General features: G+C 45.7%; 1 protein-coding gene across 18 annotated transcripts in view; it reads left to right on the plus strand.

Annotated features, from left to right (window-relative positions):
* LOC139554568 (microtubule-actin cross-linking factor 1-like) overlaps window positions 1-15,827 on the plus strand; it is a 253,793-nt gene that overhangs the window by 114,744 nt on the left and 123,222 nt on the right. For 5 of the 18 annotated variants that reach the window (XM_071367467.1, XM_071367473.1, XM_071367469.1 and 2 more), the window contains exon 1: window positions 9,762-13,876. The exons of 7 other annotated variants lie outside the window; for them this stretch is intronic. In XM_071367467.1, coding sequence (XP_071223568.1) covers window positions 12,338-13,876 — 1,539 coding nt within the window. In that variant the 5' untranslated portion in view covers window positions 9,762-12,337. Of the gene's footprint in view, window positions 1-9,760; window positions 13,877-15,827 lie in introns of those variants that run through there. 6 more of the 18 variants (XM_071367477.1, XM_071367474.1, XM_071367476.1 and 3 more) reach the window with 3 other exon arrangements.

Genomic DNA, 15,827 nt, shown 5'->3' on the forward strand with positions numbered 1-15,827 from the left:
TGTGGAAAATCGCCACCAGGCAGGGCATTGCAGTAGGTCAGGCCAGGTTCTAAAGCAGTGGCACCATAGAGGAGAGCACACACACACAGCTGGCCTCAGGAACCCAGGGGTAAAACAACAACATGTTTGGACATGAATCAGTCAAGCAAACCCAAATCTACCCTTCCTGCATCCTTGAAACAAATCAAAGATCTTCACAAAAAAAGGAAGGATTTAGTTGGGGGGGGGGGGTCGATCGTCTCTGTAAAAGTTAGAAAAAGAAACGAGAGCGCCGTTTTGGCAACGCCAGTATTCTGACAGCTCAGGTACCCACATGTATTATTAGGTTTACAATCACACTTCCCGTGAACGACCACCAGGATGTGCTGTGGGCAGAACAGAGCGATTTTATGATTAAATAACCTCAAGGTGACACTGGCAAGCCGGTTGCCAAGGAGACACGCCGCATGACTACGCAGCCACTTCAATCAGCATGATTCAGCAGAACGGTGTGAGCCCGGAGGAAGGAGAGTAGAGGGAACTGAAAGAGGGAGGGCGGTGTAGTGATGCAGTTTGAGGGATAGAGATAGACGGTTAACCCAGCTCTGATGGACTGAATGGGGGCTGAAAACGACTGTTGCACTGAAAGAGGAAGAAGAAGAGGAGGAAATGAGAGAGAAGATGGAAGTATAGAGCAGTGGGGGTTTACAGTTGCAGTTGAGGATAAATCACATTTTATTTGTCACATGCTTTGTAAACGAACAGGAGTAGACGAACAGTGGAATGCTTACTTAGAACCCTTCCCAACAATGCAGGGAGAAATAATAAAAAAAATACTAACATGAGGAATAAATACACAATGAGTGATAACTTAGTACGGAGTCGATGTGGAGTGATATGAGATAATTGAGGTAGATATGTGTAAAGTGCCTTGCAAAAATATTCAGACCCCTTGGATTTCTTCACATTTTATTACGTTACAAAGTGGGATTAAAATGGATATATATGTGTGTGTGTGTGTGTGTGTGTGTATGTAAAAAAAAGAAATGGCAACAATCTACACTAAATACTCTAAGTGGAAGAAAAGATTAATACAAAATTCATAACTACACTGAACAAAAATATAAACACAACATGCAAAAATTTTACTGAGGTACAGTTCGTAAAAGGAAATCAGTCAATTTAAATAAATGCACTAATCTATGAATGTCTCATGGCTGGGAATACAGATCTGTTGGTCACAGATACCTTAAAAAAAAGGTAGGGGCGTGGATTAGAAAACCAGTCAGTATCTGGTCTGACCACCATTTGCCTCATGCAGCGCGACACATCTATCTCGTTAGAGTTTATCAGGCTGTTGATTGTGGCCTGTGGAATGTTGTCCCAGTCCTCTTCAATGCCTGTGCGAAGTTGCTGGATATTGCCGGGAACTGGAACAGGCTGTCGTACACGTCGATCCAGAGCATCCCAAACATGCTCAGGGGGTGACATGTCTGGTGAGTTTGCTGGGCTGGAGGTCCTGGGCTGGTGTGGTTACATGTGGTTTTGAGGCCGGTTGGACGTTGGAGGAGGCTTATGGTAGAGAAATTAACATTAAATTCTCTGGCAACATCGCTGGTGGACATTCCTGCAGTCAGCATGCATTGTGTTTTGTGACAAAACGGCACATTTTAGGGTGGCCTTATTTCCCCCAGCACAAGGTGCACCTGTGTAATGATCATGCTGTTTATACAGCTTCTTGATATGCCACACCTGTCAGTCAGGTGGATGGATTATCTTGGCAAAGGAGAAATGTTCACTAACAGGGATGTCATTTTTTTGAGTCAAATATGCTTTTTGTGCAAATGGAAAATTCCTGGGATATTTTATTTCAGCTCATGGAACATTGGACCAACACTTTACATGTTGCGTTTACACTTTTGTACACTATAAAATATAGTTATTACATAAGTATTCAGCCTCTTTGTTTAGGCAAGCCTAAATTAGTTTGGCTTAACAAATCACATAATAGGTTATATGGACTCACTCTGTGAAATAATAGGGGTTGACATTATTGTTTTATGACTAACCCTTCCTCTGTCCCCCATACATACAACATCTGTAAGGTCCATCAATCAAGTATTGATTTTCAAGCACAGATTCAACTACAAAGACCAGGGAGCTTTTTGAAAGCCTCATAAAGAAGGGCAGTGATTGGTAGATGGTTAAAAATAAAAAATCTGACATTATATATCTCTTTAATTATGGTCAAGTTAATAATTATGCTGTGGATGATGTATTAAACCACCCAGGACATCAAAGATGCAGTCGTCCTTCTGAACTGAGCTGCAGGACAGGAAGGAAACTGCTTAGGAATGTCACCATGAGGTCATTGGTGATTTTTAAAACAGCTACAGAGTTCAATGGCTGTGATGGTAGAAAACTGAGGATGGATCAACAACATTGTAGTGACTCCACAATAATGACAGAGTGAAAAGAAGAATACAAATTTACAGAATTAAAATATTTCAAAACATGCATCTTTTATGCATCAAGGTACTAAAGTAATAGTGAAAAGAAGAAAAAAAACAGAAAAGGAATACACTTTTGGGCATAAATGCAAAGCCTTATGTTTGTAGCAAATCCAACAAATCACTGAGTAACGGCCTCCTTATTTTCAAGCATAGCGGTGGCTGCATCATGGTACGGGTATGTTTGACATCGACAAATACTGGGGAGTTTTTCAGGATGAAAAGTAATGGGATGGAGCTAAGCACAGGCAAAATCCTGCGTCAGTTTGCGTTACACCAGAGACCACGAGAGGAATTAACCTTAAAGAAAGACAGTAACCTACAACACAAGGCCAACTATTTTCTGGAGTTGCTTACCAAGACGACTGTGAATGTTCCTGAGTTTTGACTTAAATCTGCTTGGCAAGTTTTGAAAAGTGCTGTCTATTCATGATCCCCACAACATCTTAATATAGCTTGAAGAATTTTAAAATCCAATCCAGATGTGCAAAGCTCTTAGAGACTTACCCCAGAAGACTCACATCTTTAATCTTTGCCAAAGGTGTTTCTGTATTGACTCATGGAGCTTAATACTTCTGTAACAACTTTTAATTAATGCACTTGTATTAATATATTTTTTTTAATTCAACATTTTCTTCCATTTTGTCTTCAGAGTATTTTGTAGATTGTTGACAAAAATGACAATTAAATCCATTTGAATCCCACTTTGTAACACAATAAAATGTGAAGGCACTGCATGTAGGGATAAAGTGACTAGGCAACAGGATAGAAAATAAACAGTAACAGCAGCGTATGTGATGAGTCAAAATAGTTGGTGCAAAAAGGGTCAATGCAGATAGTCCGGGTAGCTGTTAAGGGAGAGGACGGACATATAAACACACAGTTTCATAGAGAGTGCTTAGAATCTAGTTTCTTGTGTCAGTAATTCTCCATTTCATCCATGACGGAATTTCTTAACAAAAAATATAACCAATCGAAAATGAACATGTTTTTATTTGTTTTATTATTATAATTTTTTAACAATAACACAAAAACCGTAAATATTCAGACGAGTACATCAACGTAGACCGCGGTAGTACATGTCAAAATAAACTATGTGTTAAAAGTCTGAACAGCACATATTATGACCTGGGATTTGCAAGGAGTAGCAATTTAATTGGTGGTCACAAGATGCCGTGTTAGAAAGCACATATTCATTTATTGTAATGATTATGGGCAAGGATATAGGGTTTGGTGTTAGTAGTTAAAATCAGATGTTTGGTTAGAAAGCACTGCATGGCCCGAAAGTGTGGAGTGGAGTCATTCCAGGAAGCTGTCCCCCTAAGGTTCGACTACTGCCAGCAAAATAATGTGTGATTGGAGGAATCTATGTTGTCAGGCCAAAGGAGAATTTGTCATTGGACTATCCACTATGTTGTCAGGGGTAGAACCACAGGCCTATGACTCCACACTCTGTCATGCATAGTTAAGACTAGTTCTTCATTATTTCAAAGACGTGTCATGTTAGCAAAAACGTTCTCTGACTGCAGGCTAGACAAGTTGCTATCTCAGCAGTCAACACCAGCCTCTTCAATTCAGTTTTAAAGATCCTCAGCCCTGCTCCTGCCCTCAAGGCATAAATGTCTGCTAGGTGTCCTCTACTTGGTAATTACATTGCCTTCAGAAAGTATTCAAAACCTTGACTTATTTCACATGTTGTGTTACAGCCTGAATTCAAAATTGATTAAATATATTTTCACAATAACCCATGTTTTTGGAAATTTTTGCAAATGTAAATCCAGACACGATTAATTTTCATAAGTATTCACACCCCTTTGCTATGACATTCCAAATTGAGCTCCGATGCATCCAATATCTTTTGATCATCCGTGAGTTGTCACGACAACTTAATTGTCGTCCACCTGTGACCAACTCAGTTGTTTGGACATGATTTAGAAAGAAACACACCTGTCTATATAAGGTCCTACAGTTGACAGTGAATGTCAGAGCAGAAACTATACCATGAAGTCCAAGGAACTGTCTGTAGATCTCTGAGATAGAATTGTGATTGGGTATAAAACTATTTCTAGAGTATTGAAAGTTTCCAACATTGGCAAATGGAAAAAATATGGAACTACTCAGACTCTGCCTAGAACTGGCCGTCCGACCAAACTGAGCAACTGGGCAAGAAAGACCTTGGTCAGGGAGGTGACCAAGAACCCCATGACCACTCTGACAGAACTACAGAATTCCTTGGCTGAGATGGGAGAACCTGGGAGAACCTGCTCAAAGGACAACAGTCTCTCTAAAGCACTTCACCCATCTTTGCTTTATGGGAGAATGGCCAGACGGAAGCCACTCCTGAGAAAAAGGAACGTGACAGGACACCTGGAGTTCGCAAAAAGGCACGTGAAAGACAGATCATAAGACAAAAGATTCTGTGGTCTGATGAGACAAAAATTGAACTCTTTGGCCTGAATGCAAAGTGCTATGTCTGGAGAAAACCAGGCACAGCTCATCACCCGTCTAACACCATCTCTACCGTGAAGCATGGGGGTGGCAGCATCATGCTATGGAGATGCTTTTCAGTGGCAGGAAGATAGAGGGAACAATGAATGGCGCCAAATACAGGCAAATCCTTGATGAGAACCTGCTTCAGAGTGCAAACGACCTTAGATTGTGGCGAAGATTTACGTTCCGACAGGACAATGACTCCAAGCATACATCCAAATCAATGCTGGAATGCTTCAGAACAAGAATGTGAAAGTCCTTGAGTGGCCCAGCCAAAGCCCAGACTTGAATCCCATTGGAAATCTGTGGAAAGACTTGAAGATTGCTGTTCACTGCTGCTCCCCATCTAACTTAACAGAGCTTGAAAAAATATGCAAGGAGTAATGTGAGAAAATCCCCAAATCCAGATGTGCAAAGCTGGTACAGACATACCCAAGACGGCTCAAAGCTGTAATCACAGCCAAAAGTGCTTCTACAAAGTATTGACTCTGGTGTGAATACTTATGTAAATGACATTTCTGTGTTTCATTTTCAAAAATGTGCAAACATTTCTAAAAACTTGTTTTCACTTTGTCATTATGGGGTATTGTGTAGATGGGTGAGAGAAAAAACAATCAATTTAATCAATTTTGGCTTCAGGCTGTACCACGACAAAATGTGGAATAATTCAAGAGGTATGAATGCTTCTGAAGGCACTATAATTCATCAGTTGACGTCAACGTTTGGCGTGATGTTCACCTACTCACCTCACGGATAATAGCTGTCTTTCAAATGACACCTTCCCCAAAAAGTGTTGTTTTGAATACAGTATATTCTGGATCGTTGCACTTGTTAGTGACAAACCTACAGCATTCAAAAATGTATAGCACTTCAGTATTTTGTGGTATATTTTTTTTTATTTAACCTTTATTTAACTAGGCAAGTCAGTTTAAGAACAAATTCTTATTTACAATGACAGCCTACCAAAAAGGCCTCCTGCGGGGACGGGGGCTGGGATTAAAAATAAATGTAAATAAAAAATATAGGACAAAACACACATCACGACAAGAGAGACTTAAGACAACAACATAGCAAGGCAGCAACACAACATGACAACAACATGGTAGCAACACAACATGGTAGCAGCTCAAAACATGGGACTAACATGATTGGGCACAGACAACAGCACAAAGGGCAAGAAGGTAGAGAAAACATGCCAAGCAGTCACAATTGTCAGAGTGTCCATGATTGAGTCTTTGAATGAAGATTAAACTGTCCAGTTTGAGTGTCTGTTGCAGCTCGTTCCAGTCGCTAGCTGCAGCGAACTGAAAAGACGAGCGACACAGGGACGTTTGTGCTTTGGGGACCTTTAATAGAATGTGACTGGCAGAACGGGTGGATATCGCAGATGGGGGGAGGGGGAGGCCTAAGAGGGTTTTTATAGCAGTGCGTTGGTAAAATCACTGAGCAAGCCAGTAAAAAATGTCATATGACAACCTATGCTGTGATAATTGCGTAGTTTGCTCTATAACCCATTCGTTCATACGCCACCGTATACAGTATGGCCGTGACAACAAAAATATAACTCACACGGTGGCGGAATAAATTCCACTACTGTACACCTACGTTTGTTTCCTCACGAAGCCAGAGGGCAACATCTGTCCGGTGAAGTCCACAAATCAAATATTGCATGTAACAAACAGCAATTGTCTGCAGCAGGGTCAAGCAAGTTCATGTTTTCTAGAGTGTACTAAACAGCTACTGATTTAGAATTACGGCGTAACCGCAAGTCAACACAAAGACAACAGGAGCCCTGCTTCCGCTCTTCCAGAACATTTAAACATCATCAAATCAACAGGGCTATATGTGCTTTGTTTAATACACTGAAAACAAACGTAAAGATACCAAAATCTATTTAGTACAATCAATGTTGCTAAATATCATGCGTCTGTCCATGGTACTGATTTGTGTGTGTGTGTGCTAGTAAAACAATTTTTTTTGACTTACCCTACTTGTAGACAAGTTAAACGCCAATGCCATCCTCTCTTTTATGTTGGCAAAGGGTCTATGGCTCTGTCATACAGTAAACTTCTAGTTTTTCTTGTCATAGGCTACCAAGCTAAAAGTATTACTACTAGCCTAAGATCCTCGCATGGGCAACACTGAACCAACTAAATTAGCTAGCTAGTTAACGTGAGCCTACTAGGTTACATCTAGGCTATATATTGAATTTCAATCATCTCAGGCCAGTAGCCCAATATATAAATGTATTCATGGGGCAGAATCGCCATCATAATCATTGGCCTGTACAGAGAATTAAGTAAAAACCACAAGTCCAAATCCCCATCTCCATCCATGGCTTAGGAAAATGCCGATTTAGCAAGCTAGCTATTGCAGGACATCAACACAAGCTGACCAAAAACAGACATGTTTTTCCTAAAATGACGTTTTGCTTAGGAAGTGATTTGATTGGTCTGAAGCCAAATCCTAACTGGCCTTCCTTGGGGGGCATTTTGCTGTACCAGGACAATCAAATGCTACGGCGGCAACATGTTATAGTCTTTTTGTCCAGACAGCATCAGATACAGTATGCTACACATACTGAGACAGAGGGGCGCTGGTTCCCTCGCTCGAATGGTTTCTCCCGTGAGATTAAGCCACTTGCGAATGTAAGGAAAAAATATTTGGGGAAGCCAGGCTTTGCTTGGCATCCATGAATACACGCCACTGAGTACTATGTGAATTCAGTAGGCTTACATCTACCCTGATGCAACAGTGGTGCAAGGCTGGCTGCAGCGCCTCACTTTTACCACTAGGGGTCCCCATTTATCCCAGCATCATAGATGACCTGGCACACAAACAATGCTCTCAGCCAACTACACAGCCTCACAATCCCTGACTCTTTCTAAACTGTGGCTGCGTGCGATTGGCTAATCCACTCTGGTCTGGCTCTTAAATTCGTGCTTCTGTAATTCCTTCCCTTGAAGAACCTTTAATACAAAATACATCATCAAGACCCAGCTCTGACCTGCTTATGCGAAAGCTCAAATTAGAAAGTGCTAGCAAAGCACAGATCTAGGACCAGCTTACCCTATATATCTCCTAACCTCCGTCATTTAGAGGTGAAACATCAAAAATGACCTCAACTGCTCTTCTACACAACCTATATTCTGTCTGAATGCTAAATATGTTGTGACAGAAATAATTATCTGGTAAAATACTCTCATTGGCGCTAGACTTGATGATTATCCCTAATGGAGCTGGGTCAGTACAGTGTAGGATCCCTGAGGGGGGTGACTGAGTTCAGGTAGCTAGTTGGTTTCTAGCCCATTATATCATATCCATGGGGAAGGCCTCAGGGACCTGATTAGAGTCTGTTTTCCACTGTGAATTGGACTCATGTAGCCCATCTGTCATCACTGGGGAATACTCTGTATTTATTATATTTCTGTTGGTATTTGGTCTGTGGGTAGAGCTCTAAGCTGCTATGCAAAGCCTTGTGTGTGTGTGTGTGTGTGTGTGTGTGTGTGTGTGTGTGTGTGTGTGTGTGTGTGTGTGTGTGTGTGTTTCTTGACGTGGGTGGGGGTTTCTCAATGTGGGCTTGTGAGATGTGTGTTCATTGTGTGTGATCGTACAGTCCACCACCCACACACACACTGAGATATTGAGTGTCTAAGGTGTGTGAGAGTATAGTGTGAAGGCTATAACAAACCACATGACCACACTGCAGCAGTGTTGTTTTATGTGGGAGACAAGGTTGTCGCGTCTTGGAGCCTGTGTGTTAAAATGGCTTATCAGTGAAAGTGGTGGATCCTGAACTGGTGCAAAGGCTCTTTTGCATTTGTGTCTCTCTGTGTCTCTCTCTGTGTCTCTCTCTGTGTCTCTCTCTGTGTCTCTGTGTCTCTCTGTGTGTCTCTGTGTCTCTCTGTGTGTTTGCCATTACAGCCTGTTTTTTTCATCTCTCATCCCTCTTGCTCTTTGTTGTAATCTCCTTCATCCCCATTCTGTCTCACTTGCTTGAATACTTAAAATCCTCTCCTTACCCCCGACATCTATCCTCCTTCCCCTGCTTTTTCTCCTCTATTTCACCAGGGGAGGGATGGATGGAGAGAGGTATGGAGGAGAGGCAGAGAATCAGATTGAGGTGTTCTCAGTATTGCAGAGAAGCAACAATCGGATCGTCCTCTATAGCAGCTTGCAATCTGGGGAAGCTTTTGAGGTGTGTGTGTGTGTGTGTGTGCAACTGATAAATCGGTTCAGCTATATTGGCATTTTTACAGATTTAAAAAAAATCAGTATCGGACCAAACTTTCTCAGATATTCAATAAATAGGATGAAAAGAGGGAATCTCATGTTGATCTGAACATTTGAGGCCATTCTCATGATGTCATTGTCACAATTTAACAAATTAACATTTGAAGCAAATGTCTTGGACAATTGCTCTTTTGGATGACAATTTCTGACAACTGTGTGGAAAAATGTCACTTTTCAATTTCCCCGCTATAAAACACTCCATTGACGGATATCGTATTGGTGAGCTTTGTCCCCCCCCAAAAATCGGAATCCGTATCAGACCCCCAAAAAACATATTGTCCGTGCTCTAAGTGTGAGTGTCACAACAAGCACTCTGAGCTCAGTGTGCCACAGAGAGAGAGGGAGGGAGGGAGCCACGAGGAAGCGGATAGGAGGAGAAGGGAGGGAGGGAAAGAGAGCAGGAGCGAGCTAGAGCAGTGAAGCTGCAAGCAGCCTGAAGATAAAGCTTTTCCCTCTGTCGTTGCCTGCGAGCCAGGGAGAGAACAAACGAGAGAAGCCAGCGAGAGAGAGAGGGAGAGGAATACAGGCTGCCTGCTGTTACTGTGTCTCCCGGCTTTCCTTGGATCTACAGGCCTCGACTCAAATGCTCACACAGAGGATTCATACACACACCCACAGCTGATCAGAGGATCGCCAAGCCCTGCAGGCACACACAGACGCGCTCTTGCTCTCTCCTCAGCTGCACACGCACACACATTTCGCTTCTCTCCGGGGAGCACCATATAAATTGGATCAATCCAACCATGCCTGTCTGACGGGGACCTTGTTCCCCCTTCATCCGGATCCCACTCTCCTCCTCCATCTCTCTCTATAACCAGCCAAGGAGCTCCAGACTACCGGACTTATCCTCTGCTTTTGCCTTACCCAGTCAGCTGCTTGTTTGCCGGCAGCATCGGGGGGACAGCTATAGCTGGGGACACTGGACTTACCCTCACAAAGTCGAACCCATCCTCCTGTAGCCTCGCCTCCTGTAGCCTCGCCTCCTGTAGCTTAGCCCAGCCACCACTGGTAATTCGATCAACCAGACCAGAGGAGACGAGTGGAGAGGGAGTGCATGTTTAACCAACCGCCTGTCTATCTGCTTGGTTGTCTGCAACCAGACCCTCTTTGCATGCACGCTTGTGGACTCCTACTGGGAATACCTACAGACCTGGATGAGTGTGGATGCTTATATACTGGAGCAGTGTCGCGACGAAGACTGCAGCAGGGATAATGGAAAAAGCCTGCCTGGCTGAGAGACGGTGACAAGGATGGAGACGGACTGAGGGGTTAGTGATTGGATAGCACCAGCCACTAGCACGATCTCCCAGCAATCCTTTGTGGGAGGGAGGATAAGATAAAGGCTGCTATCCAGGGGGGAGCCACGTGACGTCTGGAAAGCTAAAGGGGGTGATCTCTGCTCCCTAACGCGACCTGCTCTGGATTTTACTAGACACAACTACAGGGAACACTACCAGAGTTGTCTGGCTTTTCTCTGATTGCAGTCATTTGAAGGATTGTCGAAGAAGAGTAATGCAGGAACGCCTACAGTTCAGTAGCTCACCGCCTCTCCTCCTGGTCCCATGGTTACCCGTATCACCTGGTAGCTTCCAAGTCAGCACCGTAACGTTGACTTAACGCTCCTCTAACGCCCCCCCCCCCCAGGAGGCTTCCTTCGTACTAAGACGACAAAGAGATCTCTGTGGTTAACAACCGTGTGAACTGAAGGTAATCAAGCATCACATGACACAGCGACTCCATGGACAGGGGGGATCGTGGGAGATGGCGAGGAGTCTGAGTCGTCAAGGCTCTGGTTTGAGGTTTTCAACACGCTGTCGGTGTGTTGGCTGACTGTTCGCTATCGCCCACCTCCAATCTGGATAGTGGATACTAGCATGCTGCCGCAGCAGAATGGGACACCACCAGCTGCTTCACAGCTAATGCTATCACGGCTACTACTATGAATGTTGTTGACCATTAAGGAGCTGACAGCAATATAATTATCGTAGGAGCAGAGAGGTATTAATAATATATGATTCTGGATACTTGGAGGCGAGCCTGGATAAAGTACTTGGATTACAGTACCACCGGAACGACAGGGAAAACAAATTACAAACAAACTGCGTGTGTGTGCAGGGTTGCAGAAACAGAGCAGAATTGCAGATGACCTGAGTTGTTTTTATTTTTTTTGCTGCCGAGCGACTGGTATGATGTGCACTGAGTCTGACACACTGCATGTGTGAGTCTGCACTACAGCTCCCTCGCACCACACACTCTAAGAAATGGCAGATACGAGATGAGACGAGCGCTGATTCCATCGCAGGCAACGCCGGAGACCCCACGGACTACTCGAATACACTCCGACATTGTGTGTGTTACACGACTGATTGGCTGAAATGGACACATCTGCAGTGCTCTGACTCACCGTCTCCTACCACAAAGTCTCCTAGCCTCATTCAACATGTAGTATGTATGAGCCACATTGACTTACGTTCTCACCTGCCAAACCTTAGATGAGTGAACTACCAAAGCCTGAGCCAAATCGATTTTCTCTTAGCTGTGCTAAGTCTACTGACATATATCTGCCTCGCTTGTCCTTGAAGTGAGTGCTGGGACCCTGCTGGGACGTCCGTGACCTGCCCATAGAGGTGGGGGCCTCGGAGAGCGAGCCAGAGCAGCTAGGGCTGACCGCGGTGTTGCCTGAGCCTGTGTGAGGTGAGGCAACAGCTGCAGAGAGAAGAGGAGGGGGAGGGAAGACGGGGAGAGGAGCGCCTACGGAGAGACGAGAGCTGTGACACGCAAGCCTGCAGCAAGCACCTCGGCCGAGTGGACTGAACCAGACACTGTGAGAAGGTGACGAGCCCACGTCCTCGCGCTATCATTCTGTCATTTTTCTATGCTCCTGGCAAGCAACCAGATCTAAACCGGCTGTCGCTAACGTCACACCGAGAGCAGGTGTCACCTTGGTATCAGATTCGTCTGTCACTCTCTGCTACTCTCATCTGCCTGTCCACCTGAGCGCTTCTGTTTTGCTTTCTAATTTTGCCGCCTCTTCCCTCCCCTCCTTCATTCACTGTCGATCTGAGATGGGAAGCTCCATGGGTTGTGTGAGGCCTCCTAGGGAGGGAGGACACGGCTTCCCCCCACTGTCCCCCAACCCCAAACGACGCCTCCGCTTCCGGCGGAAACGCAAAGGAAAGAAGCACCAGAAAGGAGGGTCGTCGGTAGGCTCGGAAGTGGAAAGCATAAGGATAAGCAACATACCAGAGGAAGAGGATGAGGATGAGGAGGACAAAGGTACTGTCACGGAGGCAACCACAGCGTCGTTCAAAACTATGAGTGACGTCGGAGCCAAAATCGCCAATTTAACCGTGCCTCAGGCTCAAACTCAATCCAGACTGCCCCTGCCCAGTGCTCTCTGTGCTGACTCCACGAGTGACAGCATGGGGGGGTTGGGTGGTAGCAGAGTGCTGGAACTGTCCCCTGAGCCAAGCCCAGTGTGGAGAAGGCTGTCCTACCCCGGAGCTGGGAGTGAGGAAGGGGGGACGAGCAGTACCATGGATGCCTCAAGCAGCCAAGGGCAACCCAGTGAGAACCTCACCCCAGACAACCCTGACAACTCTGACCCAGCTGTCCCATCCCAGGTGCACACCACCCCTGGCGGGGGTCAGGTCTGCAAAGTCAGGGAGCGAGAACAAGGGGTCCTGGAGAGGCCTTGCATACTAAGACCCAAGAAAGAAAGGGAAAGAGAAAAGGAGGAGAAAGGGGTGGAGGATGAAGGTGGGGGCGGGGTAGCAGGGACGCTGGGGGTTGCTTTTAACACCCCTCCGGAAAAGGAGCGCAAAGGGGTGGTCCACATTCGTGAGGTGGGGGGCTTGCTGTGTGTTGTAAGGACAGTCTACCCCAGTGACTTTGGGTGCCCAGTTTGGACAGGAGATGGTAACCATGACAACGAGGTAGAGGTACGTGCCGAACCTCCAGCTGCATCCCCAGTGACTGGGAACATCCTCAAAGTACAGCTTTCTGAGGAGGACATCACGAGAGCCAAAATTGACGCCACCTGTCTCAATAAGACGGCTAACCGCCCGGGGACCCGGGAAACTACAAAGGTCAAGGAAGGCACAGTGACTGGAAACAAAGTGCAACTCTCTGAGGAGGATAGCAGGAGAGCCAAAATGGATGCCAGGACCGCTTTCCTGATGGAGACCCAAGAAACTACAGAAGTAAAGGAACTTAGTCTGGATAAACCAGCCCAGGTCCAAGAGGGGCTATTAATTCAGAACCCTTTTGCCTCTGGCTATGCCAGCGATCTGCTACTCACCTCCCCAGAGATTGGAGGCGCCACCCAGGTAGGCAGGGTTGGCCTGACCCAAAGGAGAGACAATATGGACACCTCAGGTCCCAATATGTCTACCAACCTTACAGGGACCCAGGGAACTACGGAAGTCGAGGGACCCTCGGTACAGGACCCTCTGTCCTCAGGCTATGCCAGCGACCTCCCACTAACCTCCCCAGAGGCAGGGGGCGCCACCCAGGGAGACTGGGAAAGCTCCAGAGAGGGACTGGACTCTGCAACAGACAGTCCTCTATCTCCACCCCAGGTCACCACAAAGCAGTTCCCTCAGGTCGGGCATTTTTCTCGTTCTCTCACTCACTCACTCACTCACTCACTCACTCGTGGAAATGTAGGCTACGCGTATTTGGGGTTTTGTCCAGGATCAGGGGGGGGGAGCATATTTATGAATATGTGTTGCCCTTTTAAGTCTTGTATACTAGTGTCACACATCTTTGTGAGAGAGAATTTGTGCTTTTGTGTCCCTCTCGCTGTGTGTGTGTTTGTTTTGTGTCCTGGTCATTATCAGCCCTGCAGAAGGCACTCTGTGTCTTCTCATCCGTCCTGGGTCTGTCCCCAGAGCCTAATCAGCACAGCACAGACCATCTCTGCATCTCTCCCCCTTTTCCTTCTCCATCACCCATTCTCTCCTCACACCACCCACTCTTTCCCCTGTTACTTTTGACTGTGTGTGTGTTGCCTCAAATGGCAGGGTTCCTGACAGCATACTGAAGCTTGTTATTTTGCAGTGATGTATTGGTTTATGAGATCATACGGCTCACAGAATTGTGTGTGTGTGTGTATGTGTGTGTGGGTGGGTGGGGGAGATTCAATGGCCTCATTTGAGCTCCATCACAATAAGCTGTTCAATAAAGGACCTACTGTCATAGGAATAGAATTACATTAACTTGAATGGTAATGTCGGTTCTAGTAAATCTATTTCTATGCCTACTATATTGTAGGTCTTTGACCCCACAGTTGCTGGTGACACTTTCACTGTTACCGATAATGAACCTCATTTGGTAGTTAATTGATATAGCAGCGTTCTTGCTCAAGGTGCTTTTTACATTGAAAGCAGGAAACTCCCTTCGTGGCTGCCGATGTGCAGCATCCGGCCGTCAGTATATTAGGTATGCTGTGATGGTATGATCTGTTTTCTTTGGACCTGTGTGTCTCGTTTGACGGTGCTGAGTTACGGGGGAAAGCGAGACACACGCAGGTGCTTAGAGGCCGGTCTCCGTTTACAAGCGTTTTAGCCAGGTAATGATCAAGTCCTGGCTCTTTCTCTAGGTTTCATTCTCTGTGTGTGTGTGTGTGTGCCTGCCTGCCTGCCTGCCTGCCTGCCTTTTTGCCAATGTCTGGCCTACCCTCATCTGAATAAGTAGGGATTTCAGATGTGCATTCATCAACAGTATACTGCTGCATCTCGCCCCAGGGGGGTTCCCAAACACTCTCTATCCAATCCTCTCTCTCCCCTTTTTTAATGGATTTGGTGTATTCTGTCCGTCTCGTTCCATCTCCCCATCAGCTATCTGAATCTGTCCTCGTCTCTCTCCCTGCCTATCCTCCATTTTCTTTCTTTCTTTCTCCCTCTCTCTCTCTATCCATCCCTCTCTCCCGTCGCCCCTCCCAACTCCCTGCTGCTTCAAAGGACCCTTTCTTTAAATGCAATCCATTCTGAGTCCCAGGGGGCGAGTGTGTCATAGCAATGTATAGTAGGCCTGGCTTTTATAGCCGTTCTAGTCAGTGGTGATAGCACTACCTTTCTGTCCCTGAAGCTGTGAGTGTGTAAAGGCACCGACCCTCAAGAATCACATGCGACCGTGAGAGGAGGAGTCGGAACACACACGCTGAACATATGTTGATGTGCCTATCCTGGGGTTAGACCGTCTTAAAGAGCGTTAATGCCGTGTCTGTGTTGGCACGTACACGGTCATGACTCCTGAGTGGAAGCAGGTCATTGGCTGCTCGTCTGTGTGCGTGTCGGTGTGTGTTTGTGGGCGTGTCTGTCTGTTAGTGTTTGTTAGTGTCTGACCTAAGCATGACGTCCCCAGCTAATTAACACGGTGCCCTTTTTATGACAGCGTAAAATCCCTACCGTGTGTTACCCGTAGCAACCCTATTACTCATTATACCTGGATCAGAATTTACGACGAGCGTGTCCAGGAGAAGGTGGCTATTATGTATGGCGATTTCAATTGGTCAACGCAAATCACCCACTGCAGTATTCAAAACAGGTTATG

The sequence above is a fragment of the Salvelinus alpinus genome, chromosome 26 (assembly GCF_045679555.1).
Source record: "Salvelinus alpinus chromosome 26, SLU_Salpinus.1, whole genome shotgun sequence".
Classification (NCBI taxonomy): domain Eukaryota; kingdom Metazoa; phylum Chordata; class Actinopteri; order Salmoniformes; family Salmonidae; genus Salvelinus; species Salvelinus alpinus.